The 24,400-nt window shown below is 36.0% G+C and overlaps 1 protein-coding gene across 7 annotated transcripts in view; it reads left to right on the top strand.

Moving 5' to 3' along the window:
- Phkb (phosphorylase kinase regulatory subunit beta) overlaps positions 1-24,400 on the top strand; it is a 204,216-nt gene that overhangs the window by 44,187 nt on the left and 135,629 nt on the right. For all 7 annotated transcript variants that reach the window (XM_048355673.1, XM_048355671.1, XM_048355674.1 and 4 more), the window contains 2 exons: positions 3,572-3,679; positions 8,345-8,425. In XM_048355673.1, coding sequence (XP_048211630.1) covers positions 3,572-3,679; positions 8,345-8,425 — 189 coding nt within the window. The remainder of the gene's footprint in view (positions 1-3,571; positions 3,680-8,344; positions 8,426-24,400) is intronic.

Below are 24,400 nucleotides of genomic sequence, written 5' to 3'. Positions count from 1 at the left end.
CACAATGGAATTTTATGCCTCTATCAAAAATAATGACATTGCCCCATTTGTAAGGAAATGGAAGGACTTGGAAAAAGTTATACTAAGTGAAGTGAGCCAGACCCAAAGAAACATGGACTCAGTGATCTCTCTTAGAGGGAATAATTAGCACAGGTTTAGGCAAGTCACAGCAGAGGATCACAGGAGCCCAATTGCTATACCCTTATGAACACATAAGATGATGCTAAGTGAAATGAACTCCATGTTATGGAAACGATTGTTATATCACAGTTGTAACTACTTTCAACGAGCTATGTGTAACTGTAGCCTCTATTATTGATGATCTTCTTGTATCACCATCCTGTGGTTGTACCTACACTTTCTCTGTATCTTATCTGAGTATATTGGAAACCGGGTATACTGGTATTAGAAGTAGGAAATTGGAAGGGAATACCAAAATCGAGAGACACAGGGTAAAAAAAGACAAACAACTACAAAAGCAATACTTGCAAAACTGTTTGGTGTAAATGAACTGAAGAACTCATGGGGGTGGAGCGAAAGGGGGAGGGGGAAATGAGGAAAGAAGTAACAGTACAAGAAATTATCCAATGCCTAATGTATGAAACTGTAACCTCTCTGTAATTGTTTGATAATAAAAAGTAGATATATATAAAAATTTTTTTTTTTTTTTTTTTTTTTTTGGCCAGTCCTGGGCCTTGGACTCAGGGCCTGAGCACTGTCCCTGGCTTCTTCCCGCTCAAGGCTAGCACTCTGCCACTTGAGCCACAGCGCCGCTTCTGGCCATTTTCTGTATATGTGGTGCTGGGGAATCGAACCTAGGGCCTCGTGTATCCGAGGCAGGCACTCTTGCCACTAGGCTATATCCCCAGCCCCAAAAATTTTAAAAATTCAAAAAAATACCTTAGGATAAACATTTTAAAAGGATATAATATAACTCTACAATGAAAATCTATGAAATTGAAAAAAATTAAAGAAGAACTTAGAAGACAGAAATATCTCTCATGTTATAGACTGGTAAAATACTGTTGAAAAATAACTGTGTTACCAAAGTCACTACAGATTCTATGCAATCTACTCCAAAATTCCAATGTTCTTCATAGAAATAAAAAAGTCAGTCCTAAAATTTATAGGGAAGAATAGAAGATCCACAATTAACAAAGCAATACTGAACCAAAAGAGCAATGCTGGCAGTATCACAATACTTGATTCCAAATTCCACAATAGAGGTATAGTAACAAGCACATAGGGAAAACACTTGAAGGTTTAAGGCAAAGGCAACGACTTCCTGAATAGAACACTAATTGCTCAAGAAATGAGAGCAAGAATTGACAAATAGACTTGCATAAAATTGAAAAGCCACTGCCTCTCAAAGGAAACAGTTACCAGATGACAGTCTGATCTACAGACTGGGTGGGAAATCTCTGCAAGCTATTGGTCAAAGAAATAACATTAGAATATATAATGAGGTTAAAAATCAAGCAGTAAAAGACCAAATAATCCAATTAATAAATGGGGTAACACGTTGAACAGATCTTTTTTAGAAGAAACACAAATGGCTAGGAAATACTTGAAGAAAAGTTCATATTAGGAATTCAAAGTTGCATTGAGGGTGAGTCTCAGTCATAATGACAGTCATCAAGAAAAACAATTTAATGCTAGGGAATGTGTTGTGAGAGGGAGGAGACATTCATAGATACTGAAGATGACCATGTAAATTAGTACTGCAGTTCAAAAGTAAAATAGAAGAAAAGTATGATCTTGCTATACTACTCTTGTACATATATCTGAAGGAATATATGTTAACATAGAGATACGTGCATTCCTGTTTATTGCAGCACTGTTTACAGTAGCCAAGCTATTCAATTAATCTGAGTGCTCTCATCTGATAAATAGATTAGAAAATACGATACACACAGTAAATATTATTAATCCATGAAGAACAAGATTATATGTCATTTGAAGAAAAATGGATGGAACTGGATATCGTCATGTTAGGTGAAATAAGCCAGACTCATAAAAACAAATGTAACATGTTTTCTCTTGTATGCAGAACAAAAATAAACACAACTTAAATGTAAAGGGGCCTGCTTGACTATTTCTTGCTGGAAAATGAGAGAAAGGAGGAGGGGGTGATTGCGATTTGAATATTAGTGGAGAATATTATATGAATGTATAAAAATTTAAAAATGGAAGGTAGTAAAATAATTATAAGAAATCATTAAAGAATAAAGGGCATCAAATGTGATTCACATGTGGAAATACCACAACAAAATACCCACATACAAAATAATTGGTTACCTTTTCCTTTATACGATGTTTATACACAGTGGCAAGGTTTTAGGCAAATATCTAAAAACACAATGAAAACATTGTTGTAGATTTAGTTTAGAAAATCTTGCTATCACAGTTCCCTTTATCTTTCTTTGCCATATGCCAGATATCATATAAAATACTAATAAATGTCCTTGTTTTTGGATGCTTTCAACAGTACTTTTTGTTTATTGTTGACATGCATCATGCCCCATTAATCTTCAAAGCTTATTGAGTTTGGATCTTAGTTTTTCTTGAAATTCTAAATTGTCTTTTAGCAGCTTTAAAACTCAAGCCTAATTATATAATCCCTCATTTGAACATCTTTAATCACTTAGCAGTTGTTTTTTCCTCTGACACAGTGATTGAATATAAACTCTCCTGCTGGGATCCTGCATGTCTTGAAGACAAATGACAAGCACTACCTTGTCAACTGTAGCAGTGCCGTTATTTAGCTGACAAAACCTTATCCTGTTCGATCCTATTCATATAGGAAACATGGATTTTATTTCCAATCTGGCAGTTTTTAGGATGCTAGAATAATGAAATAATAATCATAGTCTGTGGTTGGAGTGACCACACTGATTTCTAATTATGCAGTTTCGTCTTATTCCTAATAGTTTTTTATTTGAATCAACCCTGGCTGCCATTTGCTGTATAGTGGAGAATGCAGACCCCTAACTGCCCCTGTACCCTCTGAGTCCTGATGACTTCCCAACAGGTCCTGACTTCAGTTTTTAAAAAGTTGTGAAAAAAGGGGGTGGATTTGTCTGTGCAGAGCTCTTGGGAGGAAAAAACTGCAGCAGTCCTATTGATCATTTCCACGTTCCAGTGGAACTTTCTGTAGTGATGGCAGTGTTCTGTATCACCATGTCAGGCAATACAGTAGCCCTGTGGTTACTGAGCACTTGAACAGTGGCCAGTATGACTGGCAATATGAGCATGTTAAAAGGACCATAGGTTAAAACTTGCGATCTTTTATGGATAGAAATTGGGCTTGTAGTTTGGATTGTTACTTTGTTAGAATATGGCCCCAAAGGCTTTCTTACATGAGTTTTATGTAAGCATTTTCAAGTAATAATGCAGTAGAGTACAATCCTGAAATCCTGTCTTAACATAATCAATATTTTACTTTAAAAATAAGGTGCAAAACATTGAGAAGGTTTTTGTTACTACATTTCCAGATTCTCTGTTACACTTACATTTACATTTTATATTTTACATTTTATATTTACATTTTATATTTTATATTTGGTTCCAGGTCCAGCAGTTTAAGCAGGACCCACGCCCAACCACCTGTCTTCACTCTATTTTCAATGTACATACAGGAGATGAGCTGCTCTCCTACGAGGAGTATGGACATCTTCAGGTACAAAAAGATTTCAGTTTTCTTACTTTTCTATGTGATGTATCTTAGAATATTTGAGGCTGTTAAAATTTTTAAGTAGGTTCATAAATTATTTTAAAATAGAAGTGTAAAATGAACCGAGAAGTAAAGTGCTTACCACCATTTCTAAATAATTACTGTGAGTGAATATTAAATTTGATGGAATTAATTTTGACTGAAATACTGCTCAATGTATCATATAATTTTACTTAAAAGAAAGCAGTCTACTATTCTTTTGGTGACAAAAGCTCTTATTGTTTACAGATTTAGAAGACTTAGTAATTAGAAATTAGGAATTAAAAGATAATTGGTAGTATAACAACAAATCAGAAGTTTTGTTTTACATTGATCATTTTAAATTATTAATTGATAAAGCTATTATGCTCTTGAAATGTCACATGGCATTTCTGAAGTCTGTAAGCTCTATTATGTTAAGTTTTACACCCATGCTAATATGGTTTTATTTTTACATTTTACTTTTCCTTCATCACATGTTGTATATATTATTTTAGTTGGGCATCCTATGGCCTTATTTCTAGGATGCAGATATTACAGAGCCCATTTATCTTCAATAGATTTTTCTTCCTGCACATCACTTAATTCACTATTTCATCAGGATAAAGTACTTTGAATTCTTACACTCTTTAATTAAAATAAGAGTTTCTTCATTTTGTAGTCCTTTTGTAGAAATCTGAAATGTCTTACCTAATTAAGTATGCTGTCTGAACATAGAAAGTACATAATTTATATGCAGTTATACTACTATATTTACATATAGTTCCTTGAAGAAACAGTACTAAATTAATATGTAGTTTCTCAACCTTAACCTGGTAGCTATAAGATAATTCGATATTTATACTTTGGGTTGGCAAATATGTTTACTACTAAAATAGGGTTTTCACAAGATAACAGCATGTGTTTATTTACCAAAAAGCTTCATACTATTTTATTAAATTTAAAATGCAAATGATTCAACATTATCTGGCCTCTGTCTTTAAAATAAACCTTTATGTGCCTATTTATCCAAAGCCATTAAAAAGCCTGGAAAAACTTACATCAAAGTATAGCAATAATTGTCTTTGGAGAATGAGATGACAAGATTTGTATTATTGTTTTCCACTCTTATTTTCTATTCATTTGAATGTATACTAATACATGTAATTTTTAAGTTTACTTTTAACTAACACTAATTCTGTGTATGCATGGGCTGCAGTGAACATTTCAGTACATATATAGAATATGTATCTATAATTATAAGATGAAGATATTGACAACGTATCTGTTATCTCAGACATTTGTGATTGTTTTGGGATGCAAATACTCAAAATCTTTTACTAGCTATTTTGAAATATTCAGTTCTCATCTGCCATAATGAGGCTAATGTGTTAGAGAACATTTGAAATTATTTCTTCTGTCCAAACATATGCTTGTATTTGTTAAATATCCCCTCTCTACCTCTACAGCTATTCCTTTCCCAGGCACTGGTAACTACCATTTTATTCCCAAGCTTTTTATCTTGAGAGAACACACGGTACTTCTCTTTCTGTGCTGACATTTATCACTTCACAGAATATTTTGTAGATCCATCCATGAGGCTGCAGATGACAGAATTCCATTCTTTTTTGTAGCTGAATAATATTGCTGTGTATGTGTGTGTACTAGCTGTACTAGTTTAAATTTCTATAGTGTATAGAGTTCATGCACACTTTCTTGTCAGTAGTGGTAAGTTTTGTTGCTCTAATTATGTTATGGTATCACATTTAATTTTTTATTTTCCTTTCCTGTTGATTAGTGAAAAATGTTTTTCATGCTTATTTGCCATTTACCATGTTACATGTCTTCAGTCATGTCTGTTAAGATCATTAGCCTATTTTTTATTGGATTATTTTATTGCTGTTGAGGTGTTCAACTTATGTATTTTGGATATAAATTCCTTATAGATTGATTAGGAAATCTGTTTTAGTGAAAAGTTTTAATGAGTTACTTTGCAAATATGTTCTCCCATTCTATAGGTTGTCTCTTCACTCTTTTGATTCTTTCTTTTGCTATATTTGTCAATTTTTGCTTTTATTTCCTGTGCTTTTTTTGTATCATTTCTAAAAAAAGTCTTGGCCAAGACCAATGTCCTGATGTTTGTTTCTTTTTAGTAATGATAGTTTTATGTCTCCCATTTAACTTTTTGTTCTATTTTGAAAGTTGATTTTTGTATATGATGAGAGATAGGACACTAGTTTCTTTCGTCTGCATAAGTATTCTTTTTTTCCCTAGCATCATTTTTTAAGAGACCTTTCTTAGTGTATACTAAAGCTGCTTTTGTCAAAATCCATTGGCTGTAAAAATGTGTATTTCTGGATTCACTGTTCTGTTCCATTTGGGTATCTTATGCCAGTACCATAGAGCTTACTTATTTTTACTTTAATTATTTTATTTTACTATGTTATCCAGGCTGGTCCCAAACTTCTGGAATCAAATGATCTTTCTGGCTACAATTTCAGACTATTGTGCTGGGCACCAGTTCTTTTTTGTTTCCAGCACTTTAAACTTATTGCCTGGCAGATAACTAGACAATAAGTGTTAGACAACCTCTTTGGCAGTTCTTTTATGTCTTCTAGTCATTGGCATTTTCACACAGAAATATCACTAAAGTCAGAGCATGGAGCTCTCTACTTATTGTAACATGCTTCTGTAGTTGCTGTTCATAGGTTGGACTTACTTGAAATCATTTTTGACAGGCCACTGTTTGAAGAAAAGAATGACACTTTCCTCTTCCATGTTCTGAAGAAGGCCCCTGAAAAATTAGTGCTGACCTAAATGACCTAAACTTGGAATACTCTGACTTTCTGTATGGCCCATTTGTACCTTGACAAGGTCCTGACACACACTAGCCTGTACATGCTAGGAAATCAGGAGGTGTCTGGGATAGTCCTGGTTCCTGAGAGGGCTACCATCAGTGCAGGTCCTTGTGGCACAGGAGCTGCTTTTTCCAAACCTTTGAATAGCACCAGTAAGTTTTCACCCAAACGTTCTGTCAGTAAGTGCGGAGGAAATTCAAGGGAAACACAAACCATTAAGACTTCAGAGATAGTAAAGTGCTACATTAGAATTGTATATGAACAAAATTATGTGTTTTAAATTTATGTTCATAATTTCCTGATGTAAGTTAAACATTTTACTTATTTTTTATTTATTTGACAATAGCTTTATTGAGATGTAATTCACACTCCACCTATTTAAAGTGTACAATCGGTGTTTTCTAGTATATTCATAGAATTGGGCAACCATTACCACAGTCTTTATTGAAACATCACCCTAAAAGTGTTCATTAGCAGCCACTCTCCATTTTTCCCAAAGCTCCTTGCCCTGAAGCAGCCACTGTTCTATGTTCTGTCTCTGGATTTTCCTTTTTTCTACCATTTATATAAATGCTGTCATATACTATATGATATATTGTGATTGGCTTCTTTCATTAAAGATATATTACTCAGGGTTCTTCAAAGAGTCAGCAGGAGATAAATGATAGACAAACAGACAATTTTTGAATACATTCAGTTTTTGAATTGGCTTATGTGATTGTTGAATCTACCATCTGATCTGCAAACTGGATAATCAAGGATACTGGATAATCAGTAGTGTAGCTCAGTCTGAAAAAGCATCAGAACCAGATAACGAGAGGTGTAACTATCATTTGTAGGTCTGAAGATTAAGAACTGCCAGAGAGAGGGCCAAGCCTAGTGTGAATCCTGGAGCCTCAAAGCCATGGAAGTTTTGATGTTTAAGGGCATGACCCCAACTCTCCAATAGAATTTGCCCTTCCACTTGTTTGTTCATTTTGACCATAGCAGATTAGATCATTCCTGTCCACATGGGTGTGGATCTTCTCCACTCAGTTTGTTGGCTGACCTGTTATAGGAAGATTCATCCACACAGACATACCCAGCTGGATCCTATCTAAGTATTCCATTTTCTAGTCTGATTGCCAATGAAAATTAACCATTACATAAGGCTTGTTCATGTTGTAGTGTATATCTTTTCTATTTTTTGTGAGTTTACGTATCCTATTGAGAATTCCGTGCAAATATTTTATTGTTAAACTGCATATTATTTTTACTATGTGATCATATAAAGTATTTTAACAGATTAATAGTGTAATAGACTTTTATTTTTCATAATTAACTGGCTTATTTATTTCCATACATTCAGAATTGTCTGAAAACAAGACTATGTTTAAAGATGTACTCTATCATCTATAGGCTTACACTAGGTTGTTTGCTAAATTTCAAATAGAGTGACATTGCTTAGGCATAGCCTGCTGCAGAGCCCAACTATTCCAAAGTAGAAATATATCCAAGCAAGAATTTGAAAGTAAATTTTCAGAAACAGTATCATAGAAATAGTGCTAATAGTTCCGTTTGCAACCATTTTCCTACTGAAGTGTTAATCCATCACAATCAATTTGAGGATTTTATGTACAAAACTGGGATTTTATTATGAGTAAAATCCACAATTCCTTTAATCACAATAGAAAAGGAAATATTTTTTGTATGCTACTGTTAGGGCAAACAATTTTGAGCTTGGTTTTTTGTTTGATTTCATAGCATACATTTTTGTTGATCTGTTTGTTCATATAATGTTGTTGTTTATTTTCAGATAAATGCAGTGTCCCTCTTTCTTCTCTATCTTGTGGAAATGATTTCCTCTGGACTCCAGATTATCTATAACACTGATGAGGTATGATTTTGTTCACATTTGCTTCTTCTAAACTTACTCTCCCTAAATTCCTGATTTTTTTCTCCTTTGAAAAGCTTATTTTTTGTTTCATAAAAATGGGCTTTTTTGTAAACTAAAGTACATTTCATGTTTATGTGAAAATATTATAACAGACCAATTTGAACAACTAATATATGCTAATAAAAAGAATATAGTTATTTGTAGATTTCCATGCTCAGATATTGGATTTGGGATATTTTTATTAAGATATATTTTCAATGCAATGCACTTTAAAAACAAGCACGATAACAGGTGGGAAGACTTAACTTGTATAGTGGTACTAATTAAGATAATCTGAAACCTTATCTTTCAAAATATCTTTTCAACAGTGAAAGTAAAATAGCAATTAAAGATTTTTAATTTTATTCTTTTTACACCTTGCTTTAAAAAACTCATTTAAAATCAAAAAGAAACTTTTAGTATGTATTTATTTTTATATGTAAGACGTTAATATGGTTTTGGGTATTTTTTATTAATTTAATTTATTTATTAATTGAACACAATTTTTTTTTGACAAGGTGTTGTGCAAAAAGGGTACATTTACATAGTAGGGCAGTGTGTACATTTCTTGTGATATCTTATGCCCTGTTTTTCTATCCCTTCTCTAGGTCAGGTAGACATATATACAATATACAATGTATCAAGAACATATACAGTAGCCAAATGGACACGCCCAAGAAAGTTCGCATAGGGCGTTAAATGTAATGTCGATATTAGACAATGTGTCGACAGTAGTCTTATATGAATGTACATGCGTAGCTTTTGAGCTATTGTATTCCCCTGAGAAGTCACTTTTTGACCTTTATTTGTTGAGTAATTGTTTGGTTTTAGTTACATAATGTTGGGTCTCTGACCCAATCCTGTGGGGAATACTATTTGACAAGCAGTTTTTGGTTTCACAGACTTGGTCTCTACTGTCTCTCCGTCTCCCTTTGTTAACAGTCATATATCAGGGAGATCATGCCCCTTTGTTTTCTGTGTTCTAGGCTTGTCTCGCTCAACAGTCTTTGTTCCAGTTCTGACCATTTCCCTGCGAATAACAATATTTCACCATTCCTAATCGCTATGTAGTATTCCATTGTGTATAAGTACCATATTTTTTTGATCCATTCGTCTGTGGAGGGGCATCTGGGTTGTTGCCATATTTTGGCTATTGTGAATTGTACCGCGATGAACATGGAAGTACAAATGTCTTTTTAATATCTTGGGGTTTGTTGTTTAGGATAGATGCCTAGGAGTGGTATGGATGGGTCATAGCGTAGGTCTATATTGAGCTTTTTGAGAAACCTCCATACTGTTCTCCAAAGTGGTTGTATTAATTTGCACTCCCACCAACACTGGAGAAGGGTTCCTCTTTCCCCGCACCCCCTCCAGCATTTGTTGTTTCCCGAGTTCAGAGTATAGGCCATTCTAACTGGGGTGAGGTGGTATCTCAGGGTTGTTTTTATTTGCATTTCCTTTACTACCAGGGATGTTGAACATTTCCTCATGTGTTTCTTTGCCATTTCCTAATTGGTTTATTGGGCTTGGAGGGGCTTAGTTTTTTTAGTTCTCTGTAGATGACAGATATTAGGCCTTTCTCTGTTGCTGTGCTGGTAAATATCCTTTCCCATATCGTTGGCTGTCTTTCTATTTTGGTGGCTATGTCCTTAGCTGTGCAGAAACTCTTTAATTTGTACTAGTCCCATTTGTCAAGTCTCTACCCTATTTGTTGTGCCCCTGGGACTATATTCAGGAAGTTCCTTCCTGTGCCTATGAGTTCTAGCATCTTTCCTGCTCTGTCCTTCAGTAGTTTCAAGGATTCAGGTCTGATATTGAGGTCCTTGATCCATTTTGAGTTGATCTTGGTGAATGGTAATAGGCTTGGGTCTACTTTGAGTTTTCTTCATATGGCTGCCCAGTTCTCCCAGCACCAGTAGTTGAAGAGGCTATGTTTATTCCATTGTATGCCTTTGGCTCCTTTGTCGAATATCAGCTGACTGTAAGGGTGCGGTTTTATTTCTGGATCTTCAATTCTAATCCATTGGTCTTCCGATCTGTTTTTATACCAATACCAGGATGTTTTTGTTATGATGGCCCTGTAGTAGATCTTGAAGTCTGGTATTGTGATACCTCCTGCACTGCTTTTTTTGCCTAGAATTGCTTTGGCTATTCTAGGTTTTTTGCTGTTCCATATGAATTTATGGATTGGTTTCTCTATTTGAGTGAAGAATGTGGCTGCGATTTTGATAGGGATTACATTGAATTTGTATAACAATTTGGGCCATATGGCCATTTTCACTATATTGATTCTGCCTACCCATGAGCATGGGAGGTCTTTCCATCTCCTTGTGTCTTCTTTGATTTCTCTTATTAGATTTTTATAGTTTTCATTAAATAGGTCCATCACATCCTTGGTTAAGTTGATTCCTAGTTCCTTTATTCTTTTTCTGGCTACTGTAAATGGAATTGTTTCCATAATTTCCTTTTCTGTTGATATAATGCTGGTGTACAGAAAAGCTGCTGACTTTTGTGGATTGATTTTGTATCCTGCTACTTTGCCAAAGTGTTTTATTAGGTGTAGGAGTTTGGGGACTGAGTTTTTTGGGTCCTTCAGATATAAGATCATGTCGTCTGCGAATAGGGATAACTTGATTTCTTCCTTGCAGATGTGGATCCCTTTGATGTCCTCCTCTTGCCTTATTGCTATGGCTAGGGATTCCAGCACTATGTTGAACAGAAGTGGGGAGAATGGGCATCCTTGTCTTGTTCCTGAGTTTAGGGGGAATGATTTAAGTTTCTCTCCATTTAATATGATATTGGCAGTTGGTCTGTTGTATATGGCTTTTATTGTTTTGAGGAATTTTCCATGTATTCCTGTTCTCTCCAAAGCGCTTAATAGGTATGGCTGTTGTATTTTGTCAAAGGCTTTTTGGGCATCGACTGAGATAGCAATGTAATTGTTAATTTTAGATCTGTTTATGTGGTGAATTACGTTGATTGATTTATGGATGTTGAACCATCCTTGTGACTGTGGGATGAAGCCTACTTCGTCATTTTATTAACATTTTATTAATATTATTAATATTTATTAATATTTTATTAAGGAGCTTTGCGTCTGTGTTCATTAGTGATATTGGTCTGTAGTTCTCTTTTTTTGTTGGGTCTTTGCCTGGTTTGGGAATGACTATAATATTAGCTTCATAGAATGAGTTTGGGATTTCTCCCTCTGTTTCTATTTCGCGGAAGAGTTTGAGGAATATGGGTATTAGCTCCTCACTAAAGGTTTTGTAGAATTCGTTGTTGAATCCATCTGGGCCTGGGCTTTTCTTTGTTGGGAAGTTCTTGATTACCTCCTGTATCTCACTGTAATTTATTGGTTTATTTAGTTGATTTATTTCTTCTTGGTTCAGTTTGGGCAGTTTGTACTTCTCTAAGAATTGATCCATTTCTGTAAAATTATTGTTTTTTGCTGAGTAGAGGTTTTGGAAATAGCTCCTTATGATTGTTTGCATATCGTTTGTACTTGTTGTAATTTTTCCAGTGGAATCCTTGATTTTACGTATATGAGTCTCTTCTCTTCTTTTTTTTGTAAGTCTTGCGAGGGGTCTGTCAATTTCATTTATTTTCTCAAAGAACCAGCTTTTAGTCTTATTTATTTGTTGAATGGTCTTTCTATTTTCAATCAGATTTATCCCTTCTTTAATCTTTGTGATCTCTCCCCTCCTAGTCGTTTTAGATTCTGTCATTTCTTGCTTCTCCAGTTGATTTAGATTCATCGTGAGGTTATTCACCTGCTCTGCTTCCATTCTTTTAATGTGAGTGCTGAGGGCAATGATCTTGCCCCTTAGTACTGCCTTACCTGTGTCCCATAGGTTTCTTTGTGATGTGTTTTCATTGTCATTGTGGCTTATGAATTCATTAATTTCCTCTTTAATTTGGTCTGTGGCCCAAGTGTTGGATAGCAGTGTGGGGTTTAGCCTCCAAGAGTGTGTATAACCTCTGTGGTATCCTTTGTTATTGAGGGTTACCTTTAATCCACTGTGATCAGATACAATACATGGGATGACGTCAATACTTTTGTATTTGCTGAGGTTCTTTGTTTGGGCTATGACGTGCTCTATTTTGGAGTGTGATTCATGGGCTGCTGAGAAGAAGGTTTATTGGTTCTCTGTAGGGTGGAAGATTCTGTATAGGTCTGTCAGATCCATTTGGGATATGGTGTTACTTAGGTCCTCAGCTCCCTTGCTGATCCTCTGGGTGTTGGATCTGTCTCTTGGCGAGAGTGGGGTATTAAAGTCACCCACTATGATTGTGTTTGCGTCTATCTTGTTCTATAAATCTGTGAGAATTTGCTTGACATATGTCGGGCCTCTTTTGTTTGGTGAGTATACATTCATCACCATGATGTCTTGATTCTGGATTTTTCCTTGTATTAATATGTAGTGTCCTTCTTTGTCTTTTTGAGTTGATTTTAATGAAAAGTCCAGCTTGTCTGAGATCAGGATGGCTACTCCTGCCGTTTTGGTAGGTGCGTTTCCTTGGTAGATCTTGCTCCATCCTTTCATTCGGAGCCTGTTTTTGTCTCTTCCTGTAAGGTGGATCTCTTGTAGGCAGCAGATGTCAACTTTTTGTTTGCGAATCCATTCTGCCAGTCTGCTCCTCTTTATCAGAGAGTTTCAACCATTTATATTTAAAGAGATCAAGGATAAGTGTGCTTTTTCTCCTTCCATTTTCTTGTTGGGCTGTTTTTTCCTCTTTTTTTTCTTCTTGTCTTTAGTGAGCTCTTCTTTCTGTTGGGCTTTGGCTATTGTAGTTTCTTTCTGTTTCTGTCTGTGTGTCTCATACTGTCTCTGTTGGGTGGGGCTCCCCTCTTAGAATTCACTGTAGGGCTGGTTTTTTATTCACATACTCCTTTAGCTCCTCTTTAGTGTGGAAAGATCTGTTTTTCCCTTCGAATATGAACTCCAATTTCGCTGGATATTTGATCAGAGGTTGCATATTGTTAGCATGAAGTAGTTGGATGGTGTTCTTCCACTCACTTTGTGCTTGGTAAGTTTGTGTGGAGAGGTCTGCTGTTATTCGAATCCTCTTCCCATTGTAGAAAATGTCTTCGCTTTGGCTGAATTCACAATTTGCTCTTTAATCTTGAGATCTGAAGGCTTGAATATTATGTGCCTTGGGGTGGTTTTTCTGGGGTCTGGCCTGCCCGGTGTCCTATAGGCTTCAGTTACCTGGATGGGGTCCCTTGTGAGATTGGGGAAGTTTTCTGCAATAACTTTATTGAGAACATGATTAAGCCCTCTGCACCCTGTAGCTTCACCGTTTCTTGGAGTGTGGTCTTTTTCTGGTTGTTGTCTGCTGCTTCATTGTCCAGGCGAATTTCTGGATTCCATATGGTCAATTCTTTGTGCTTTGGATTCAATTGCGGAGTTTATGGATGTCAGAGAGCTATTTATGGTTGTCAGATCAGCTCTGATCGTGGAAATTTCTTCCTTTAAAGAGTTGTACTTTAAATCTATTTTTTCGTGCATTTCAATTCTCTGGATGTTAAGGTCTTCTTTAAAGGAGGCTTGCATTGTATCCATTTTTGCTTCCATTTCTTTCTTGGCTTCCTGGGTGTCCTTCAAGATTTCCGTTCTAAACTCCTGGAATTGTTTTCTGATTTCATTTCTGACGCTTTCCATCATTCCTGTTAACATGGCCTCATTTGCTTTTTTATTCTCCATCTCCTCTTTAGTCATGCTGCTTTTTGGAACTGGCGGGTTGGCTTGCTCTTTGATAAACTGTGGTATGTTTCTTTGTGATTTGTGCATCTGGAGATCTGTGGATTGCTTCTCAGGTTTGGTTTATAGCTCTGCCCTCCCTCCTATATAGGCGCGTCAACTAGAGTAGGTGCTGCCGCTGTGGCCCCGCCCACCTGTGCGGGGTACGCCTACCAGAGTGGGCGCTGTTGCCGGGTTCCCCCCCACTTTTGCATTGTGCACCCGCTACAACAGGTGCTGTGGCCCCTTTAGCGGGGTACGCCTCCCAGAGCAAGCCTCGGGTTGTTGGGTTGTGTTTGCGCCCTCCCGCGAGTTTGTTGTGGGTGGTGGTATGTGTGGGGCCCAGTGGGATCAATTGTTCGGGTGCGGGTTAGCGCCCTCAGACTGCGCCTCTGCTGCGGGGTGGGGGGGGGCGTGATCAGGCCCAGGTGTCCCTGCTGTGCTGGTATTACCCACCAGGGCCTGTGATTTTAGTTGTAAGGTTCGGCGAGATCCAAGCACCTTGGTTGGGGCTTGCACTGCCAGCTGTCCCCCGGCCCCTGTTGGGTAGGGGGCAGGGCCGATTTGGCCAGTTTAGGATCCTGTGCGGCCTTAGGGCTGTCCGTCCTTCCCCTGCTAAACTGACTTCCCAGCACCTGATAGAGATGTTATTACTGTTTATCTTTTTCTTTGAAATTCTCTTTAAGGTGTTAGGAATCATATGGCACAGGCAGTAAATTGGCCCACATAGAAGCTTTTAGTAAATACAACTCTTTTCATACTCTTTCTCTTCCCCTTCCTCTCTTTTCTTCTCTTCCTCCTGCCCTTCTTTCTCCCTTTGAACTCGCAAATGCGTTATAAATAATTTTTTGAAAGTGAAGGTTTATGAGATTAAGAAACCATCTCCCTACAATTCCTATTTGTTTTCAGTTTTAATGAAGGTATTAAAACCTATTCTCTGTATACCTCTGTGTTAAATCCTTATATGTGGAACTAAAGATACTTTACTATATAGATATGAATGTTTTTTTCCTAGCGCCATGCCATTATCTGACTATTTTAGATGTCCTTTAATAATGAATCACAAGTCAGAGTCATGTCTTTTTATGGAAAAAGTAACTTGAGCAACTTAGTCTGGTGGTATATTTTCCATAATCCCACACTTGTGAGGATAAGGCAGGAGGATCACAAGATTCTGTCATAGACAAACAAAGAAAACCAACAAACATGGAAACTAAAGAAGGCTTAGTTATTTTTCTTGCCAACATGAAATTTAAGGAGAATAAGCAATAAATAGGGATAATAAATGGCTGTCTCTTGAGCCAGTAGCATTGACACGTTTTGTCAGATGATCCTGTGTGCTCCAATTCCAGTTCCATATTCACTTAGATTAATATGCTTTAATGTTGCTTCTATAGATAAAAACAATAGTTTATTAAAATATTGCCTGGAAACTTCTTATTCATCTCTTTAGACAAATTTTTTATTGCAAGGCTTTAAAAAATCCACAAAACTATTGCTACCAGATGAGAAAATGAGATAAATCTTGATTTCTTTTAATTAGCTAAACCAGACTGAGTGCACATTTAAAGGTACCTAAAGTGAGCCATTGATAGAATATTATAATCTGTGACCTGAAATTTCATGAATCAAGTACTATCTGATGGTTTGACTGATGGAAATGTTAGCTGGGTAGAAATATTGGCAATTTAGTACCTGCTGGCATAATTGAGTGAACCAAATTTATAATTACTGATCTGCATGGTTCTCCTTTACAACAACAAATTCCTCATTCCCTACATGTAGGTACTGTCTTTTCATTATTGTGTCACTGGCTCCAAAAAAGCCAGAAAAACAACTTTGTAATAAAGAAAATGTTATCCAACTTTATACTGTTTAGTTTTCTGTAAATATTAGTGAACAGCGGTATTTCCAGTGGTATATGAAACTACAACTGTTCAATGTGCAACTTGAGGAAGTTCCGTTTACTGCATGTGTCCCTTGTACTGTTTTCCTTTTATTTTGATGTGGTGCTTTCTGCCAGCTGATGTAGTAGCCCTTTTTAAGTATACTGTCTTTCAGATTGGATGACATTTGAAATTTCTTCTTTATTATACTAGCCTATCTCTTGGTGTGTGCCATCTTACTTTATAATTTTATGCATTAAAGGAATAAATGTTTATTGTCTCAAAGTGTGTAGGTAAGGAATTTAAAAGCAGGTATGTTGGGTGGTGCTGACCTGGGATCTCTTTATGAAGTTGTACTACATATCACCTTGGTCTACAATCATCTAAAAGTGTTATTTATCTGGAAGACATACTTCAAAGATAGTTCACATATATGGCTGTTATTGGGAAGCCATTTGCTTAGTTGTAGTATGGATATTAGCAGGGAGGCTTAGTATCCTCATAAACATGGCAGATGGCTTTTTTTTTTAGAACATGCTATCCAGGAGGATAAGATGGGAATACATTTTTAATGATCTAGCCCTAAAGGTCATATCTATCAGTTTAAAATATCTTATTTGTTTCACAACTCCACTCTATTTAGGGCTAGGAATAGACTATAATATAGCTTAAATACAAATAATTAGCTGTGATTGGAACATAGGCCACTATATTTACCTTTGATTTGTGTTCATATTTTCTCTCTAAAATTAGCAATATTGTCTGGATACTTTTTTGTTATGGGCTCTTTTTTATATATATAAAAGTGGTTATTGGGCACAAACTGAGTTGTCTATGTTCTAAAGTTTGAACAAAACACTTCCATAGGAAGTTTTAGAAGCTTTATAAAGTATTCTTAGGTTCTGTTTGTCATCAATCTGTAGAGAAACATGAGTACACTGCTTTAAAGGACAGATTGTTTTCTAATGATAATGTATCATTGTACATGTTTCCAAGTTATTTATAGTAATATAATGATGGTTAACACATATATAGCACTTCTGTGCGGTTTGTTATATTTCATAGCACTTTGCATTTAGTCTTTATAGCAACACTATCAGGTAGGTAAGTTACTATTTTTTTGTTTTACAAATAACTGAAATATTGTATAAACCTGGTAATTTGCTTATTCACACATGGAGTGTGTTAGGGTTGGGATTTAAATTTAATAGTCTGACCTGAGCATATTCTCTATATCATCAGTCAGTGTTAGATATTTGTTTTACCTGAATAGATTCTGAGGTCATATAAAGACATCACTGGAACATGATTAATTATACAGGTCTTTAGGCAAACAGAGTGAGACCAAAGGAGAATAATCTTAGGAGAGGAACACAAAGGTGCAATAGCTATATGCATCTGATCATATAAAATAATATTTATCAAAGTGAACTCCAGGAAATGGAAACAAGAGGTTTTTTTTTTTTAAAAAGAAGTGATTCTTAGAATTCAGATAATCCCTTGAGATTGTTGTTTTTTACTGATTTCACAAGAAGGCAGTGAATAATTTTGATTTTCTTTACAATCAAACTCTCAAATGTTTGTATAGAAAATGCTTTTGTAATTTTTTATGGTTACATGGCTGTTAATGAATATTATTATGTTTTTAAAAGCTCTCTTTTTATGATTATCTAGAATTTATCATTCAATCTAACTTGTAAAATTATACTTCATTGTGAAATATTATATTATCTCATTCTGTATGGGTTTCGCTGACTAAAGTGTCTTAAACAGACAAGCACTTGTTTTTCTCATATGAAATGCTTAGCGATGGCTAAAAGGTTGACTATTTCTCTTTTTTTTATTACCTCAAAATAGTTGACAATAGCATAGGATTTTAAACGCAGAGGGTAGCTAGTCTCATTGGAAGTAGTTCATTCCTCAGAAATGTCAGAAGTCCTCAACAGAATTCTGCTTGTTCCTTACTGGTCAGAACTATTATAATAGCTGTCACCAACGTCAGTTGAACAGGGAGGCTAGATTTGTTTTCTGGTCTCTAGAGTTATACTGTCGAATAGAAATGGAATGGAAACTCAAGTGTGTAATTTTATATTTTCTAGTAACCACATTGAGAATGTGAAATTTTAATGTAATTGAGTGTAGTATCTTCATAATGGTATTTAAATATGTAACTAATGTGAAAGATTATTGAAGTGTTAATTCACATTTCTCATGTTGTGCTACTCTTCAAAATCGTGTATATATTTTATACTGAAAGCACCTTTCCATCCTCACTAGCTACATGGTAAATATTTGTAGAGTAGTTGTTTTTGTTGTCTTTGCCTGTCATTTATAATACATTGAATTTCATAATACAAATATACAAGAATTGGGAAATTACTTTCCTTCATATTACTTTCTCCATTTTCTCCTTTGTTATAAATCTCAATTTTTCTTATTCAAGGAAACATATTCTATTTTACTTTCACTTTCTTAAAAAAGACTTTTTGCTACTGCAGATTCATCCTTCGCGTATTATCATTCTTATCAAACAATATGATATTGAAAACCTCTTTTTACATCAGAATTAATTTACAAAAGATGTTGAAATTTCAAGATCTCATATTTCTAACATTTTAGAGCTCTACAGAACTTCTGTTTGTTCTTATATACTTACGTTTGTTTTGTATACACTTACATCTCATTATTAAAAATTGAAAGACTCATTAAGGATATTAATTTTAAAGTAATTTAAAAATTGGACATGCTGTCAAATATATTTTATATGAATAGCTATTTAATAATTAAGGGAAGAGGTAAATATTAATAAAATAAAAACTAAATAGGTATTTAACAATTACCTGAAAAAATGGCATTGCTCTGCATTTTGGTGTTTTACATAAGATGTGAATGCTGTGATGTTTTTTATTTTGTTTTTGTTTGTGCTAGGGTTTGAACTCAGTGCCTCAGACTTAGTAGGCAGACACTCTACTATTTGAGCCATTTCCTTTTGTCTTAGCTATTTTTAATAGGGTCTCATAATCTTATTAAAATGCATAATCATATGAAATTCATGATCATGTAATTAAGGGATATGTGACAAAGTAACTGATAAAAATACAAGAAAATAATGAAACAGAAATAAGCTTAGGAAAAAAATGACTAAACTCACCAGTTTACTTACTTTAGGTGCCTGGAAGGGTTGAAGCTAATAGCGACTACACACAGCTGTTTCCTTCCTAAGGTACCTCTGACTAAGGGTGAAAAATCAATCATGCCAAAGATCATAGGAAATCACAAAAGCCTCAGCATGAAGGAAAATCCTGTTTTAAAATACAAACTTTGAAACAGTGAAGAAAGCCTGAAATGAAAGCAGTGAAGAAGAAATACTAAATAGAAATCAGTTATATATTACATCAATGTATAACAACATATAAAAATCACTTAAATTTGGCATTTGGTTTTTGCATCTAAGTTTTATTTTAGTGAACGTCTACTTACTTTCAAGGAACTTATTAATTGGGTTATCTGTAACATTAGTTCTCTTATCTAATTCCTCTATTAATTCCTCAAATTTCTTATTTAAAAATGATTCTGTTATTGAGTCCGGGGGAGGGGATTTCACATCCCTCCAGAGTCCATCACACAGAGACAGTCTCATGCAAGATCTTTATTGGGGGAAGGGTAAGCTGATCAGCCAGGGATGCAGTACAGACTCCGGAGCTGTAACTGTGACCCTGATCAGTTTTTAGGCTGGGCTTATAAAGGAAAAAAACAACACAGGTGGTCAAGCAGATTATACAATCTTAGTAGAGTAACGGATGACTTTTCCAAAGGGTTTGGGTAGTTTTGACATTTCTTGGAATCCGAGGTCCTTAGAAAAACTGGCTGTTTTCCAATAGGGATGTGATTACTGGAGATAATATTTGAGCAATAAGCTAGTCAGTTGTTTTCACTTCTCAAGGGAGGGTTAGTTCTCAGTGAATTTAAGATGGAGTCAGTCTTACTTTCCTCTACACCAACCCCTAACAATTTCATGTTTTTGTATGTGAAATATTTGAATTATAGTTGACATGTAATGTGTGTATTTTGCAGGTACAGTAACATTTTGATATAGGTATACAATGTATAATATTTAAATGTATGATATTTAAAGCTAGCTAAAAAGCATACCTATTAACTTAAATATTGATCTTGTCTTTGTGAAGAAAACATTCAAACTCTTCTATTTTGGAATAAACTGCATTTTTAGATACCATATTTCTATTGCATACTAGAATTTACTAGAATTTCTTCTTCCTAACAGTTTTGTAACTTAACCAACTTTCTATGAATATGTTTTAAGAATTTTACTCTGAGGAGTGACTGTACAATTTGATTAATATTTATTATTGTTGAATGTTTTGGGTTTTGTAGCCTTACATACACATATGTACAAAGAAACTTGTTTATGCCTTTGGAATTTATGAACTAATTAACATTATAAAGTTTTATTTATATATTGAATATGAGGCACCCAGCCTATCACTTCTTTGTCATGATTTATCTTATTTCAGCCTACCTTTCATTTTAAAAAGCCATTTGGATTTATTTTAGCACCATATTCCTAAATTAACTGTATCCAAGTACATTTTGTATTAAAAAATGTAGATGTTTTGTTTTCATTTAACTCTTTTTTTAAAATATTACAAATATTTGAATATTTTAAAGGTACTCTTAAGATACTCAGAAATGCTACAGACAGAATTTGGAACTGAATTTACTGGCTGTTTCAGATTAGAAATATTTTTCTATAAGCTTAGTCCAAAATTGGATTTCAAAGATATATAAGATGTATGTCCTCAGGTTAACACAAATGAGAAACTGATATGAAATAAAAGGAAAGGCTAATAACACAGTTATAGATGCAGGATTGAAATTTTTACACAAAACCATAGAAGTGTTTATGAACTTTCTTTCATTTTTTTGCCAGTCCTGGGCCTTGAACTCAGGGCCTGAGCACTATCCTTGGGTTTGTCTGCTCAAGGCTAGCATTCTACCACTTGAGCCACAGTGCCACTTCTGGCTTTTTCTATATATGTGGTACTGAGGAATCGAACCCAGGGCTTCATGTATGCGAAGCAAGTACTCTACCACTAGTCCATATTCCCAGCTGGTCTTTCTTTTTATATTCTAGCAATCTCTTATTTCCTTAGACGCCCATTTCTTACAAAAAGCACGGTATTGTTTGTGTAGCAAATATTAGGAATTTGTGTCTTCAGAAAAGTTATATAAACTCCAATTCCTTATCTTCCTTTGCAAATAAATGTTGATCTTTTTAGTTTTTGAGGTTATGTTTTTAAAAAGGCAGTATAGCCAGGGGTGCCAGGGGCTCAGACCTATAATCCTAGCTACTCAGGAGGCTGAGAGCTGATGATCACAGAAAGTCTGTGTGATTCTTATCTCCAATAATTTACTCAAAAAAGCCAGAAGTGGTACCATGGCTCAAGTGGTAGAGCATTGGCATTGAGTATTAAGAAGCTTTGGGACAGCACCCAGGCCCAGAGTTCAAGCCTCAAGACTGGCAAAAAACAAAAAAACCCAAAGGTAATTCAGTTTATGCATATAATCCTAGCTGCTCAGCAGGTGAGATTAAGAAGATCTAAGTTTGAGGCCTGGCCAGGGAAGAAGTTAATGAGACTGCTTCTCAGTTAGATAATATCAGTTTCTGAATTTGCTGATGAATGAGTTAAAAAACAACTATTTTTTCAGAGCTGGTGTAATTTTACAGTTGTAATTATATAATTGTGCGTGTGTATACTAATCAGAGGTAAGACAGAAATAAAATACATGAAACCGAAATTTGTAGCAGTGGTCTTGGCTTTAAAAACAGTGAGAGCTAAGAGAACTTTCCGTCTTTTGAATTGGTTGAGGAAAGATTTGAGCTGGAAATGAGCAAGATTAATGCCATCAAGTCCTGGAATTGGAACTCAGCACCGACCTGTGAGTGGGTGATGGAACGAATAAAGGAGGTGTGTGTGGACAGCATGGGCAGTGTGGAGGATCTGATTATCTGAGGTGAAAGTTGTGCCCTTGTCAAGATTCATAAAAATTTTTTATCTACCAAGGCCTTGGTTGAATTACTGATTATAGGGTGTAAAAGAGAGAGAGAGAGAAAGAGAGAGAGATAGTAGTATCAAAATAGAACAATGTTAAAGATTTAATTGTTCTTCATTAATGGTTCAGTGATTAAAGAACATCTCATCTAAAGCTTTAGGAAGAGGTGATCCTATGAACTGAGCAGAGGAATTTGGTTTTAGAGCATGAAAAGGGTTGATGAAGGCAGAAACAAGGAACAAACATCAGATTGGTGTTTTAAATTAACTTTCCTTGTAAGATTGAAACCAAGAACTTTTTTAACAGGCCAGATCAGGTGATCTGGGCTCTTCCCCTAAATTGTTCTGAATCTCCTGTATGGTTGTTAGTTTTCTTTTCGTTTTTTAGTCAGACCACTAGAAGAGTCTTGTTGACTTATTTAGCAGATACCATAAGTGGCTCTATTCTAGTTGTGATCTGGTCTTTTGGTCAAAACCGGTGTCAGTCCAAATCGTGGTCTCTTACAGATTTCATTAGACAGTGGCCAGAGAAAATTCAAGATATCAGAGTAAAGTAAAACTGAGAAGTATTCCAAATGTAAGACTTTGAAACATGTAGTGTCTAATCTAAGTGGAAATACAGAAGCAAAGATATGGGTTATAAGTATTCAAAGCTAGAATGGGACAATCACAACATTGTAAATAAGCGTTGTACTTATATGAAGAGTTATTTATTCATTTTAGAAAAAGGGAAGCTTCCTAGGGAAGCTAATTAACCATTTGTCTCCCAGCTAGTCCATTGTAGAGCTGACAGTAAGACTAGGTCTTCCACATGCAATGGTCATGTCTTCGCCTTGTGCTAAGGAAAGAGTGTGTTGACCATTTTACCTTTTATATAAGTGATATGAAGAAAAGGCTAAGACAGAGCTTTGAAGAGTGCTAACCAATGCAGGGAAGCACTTAAGATAGATGTGAAAAGGTAGAGGATATAAGTGTTGTGCCAAGTCACGAGACGACCACCAAGAAGGCCACCAAGACTCAGACATTCCAAAATGCAAAAGCAAGGCAAGGCTTTATTTAAGCGAGCTGCAACTCGGGCCTCGTCCTACCCACCGACACAGCGGAGGTTAGGAGGGAGCCCTGAGCTGCGGTTACACAGGGCTTATAAAGACAAAAACAAAGTTACAGCAATCAGGTGTTCAAGCAAGCAAGATTAGGACACAGGTACAAATCTGATTGGCTCAGGGCTCGAGGCATTCTGGGGGCAGTCAGAGTTAAGCATTCCCAGCGGTTAGAGTTCTAGACCAGCTGGGCCCTAATAAGCTTGTCCTGGGTTTGCTCACAGGGCCTGCTCATCTCAGGTTCATGTGGTAAAGTGGGGTTCGCGTGGTAAAGTGGGGTCTGACTTCAAAGTCTGGCACTTCATTTCCCCCTTTTCTCTTTGGTACCTTGGGAGCCAATCGTGGCTCCATTCTGTCCATTTCAATGGCTTGCATGTCTAGGGTATGATATAGAGATAAGGCATGGGCCAATAGGGCCCAAAGTAGTAACCTAAAACAACTCTGGTCCCTTGGTTTTAAAGGGAGGCTGATGGGTGAAGATCATCCATCTTCTGTAGCTTCTTCAGGCCGACTGAGGGAAGTTGACCTTACCTAGCCAGGAACCTTATCAAGGGACTGCAGGATAAGATGTCCATTAGGAGCTTTACTCCAAACTGGAAATTATACCCGTATTCCTGAGCAAGCCCAAAACTACCAATGCCTTCTTGCTTGCATGGGACTTTACAGGACTCCTGCTAGTTGCTAAAATAAGGAGGTCACCCCACTTTGGAGTGAGCTGCCAAAATAACATCAACATTAGCCAGGGTAGCAAGGAAAGAAGGCAAAAAGAAAATTATAACAATATTCAGACTAACTTTCTTCAGGCAAAGGCGAAGTGGCTGAGTCGGGTGCTTGGAGACCTTCCATGTTCCACCACGGTAGTCGTCGTCCAGGGCAAAGGGGTCAGCTAGCCTGGCGTGGGAGCAATGGACCCAAGTGGCAATGCTGTCTACCTTGAGGGCAGTGGGAGTAGTCAGTAGCACTACGTAGGGTCCCTTCCACCGTGGTTCTAGGGATTTGGGGTTATGCCTCCGGACGAACACCCAGTCCCCTGGTCTGAATAAATGGGGGTTAGGGACAGAAGCAGAATCATATAATGCCTTAAGTTGGGGCCACATATTCTTGTGCACGAGCTGCAAATAATCAAGTTTAC

The sequence above is a fragment of the Perognathus longimembris genome, chromosome 10, assembly GCF_023159225.1.
Source record: "Perognathus longimembris pacificus isolate PPM17 chromosome 10, ASM2315922v1, whole genome shotgun sequence".
NCBI lineage: Eukaryota > Metazoa > Chordata > Mammalia > Rodentia > Heteromyidae > Perognathus > Perognathus longimembris.
Note: the sequence above shows the minus strand (reverse complement) of the source record. Positions and strands in the feature narration are given on the sequence as shown.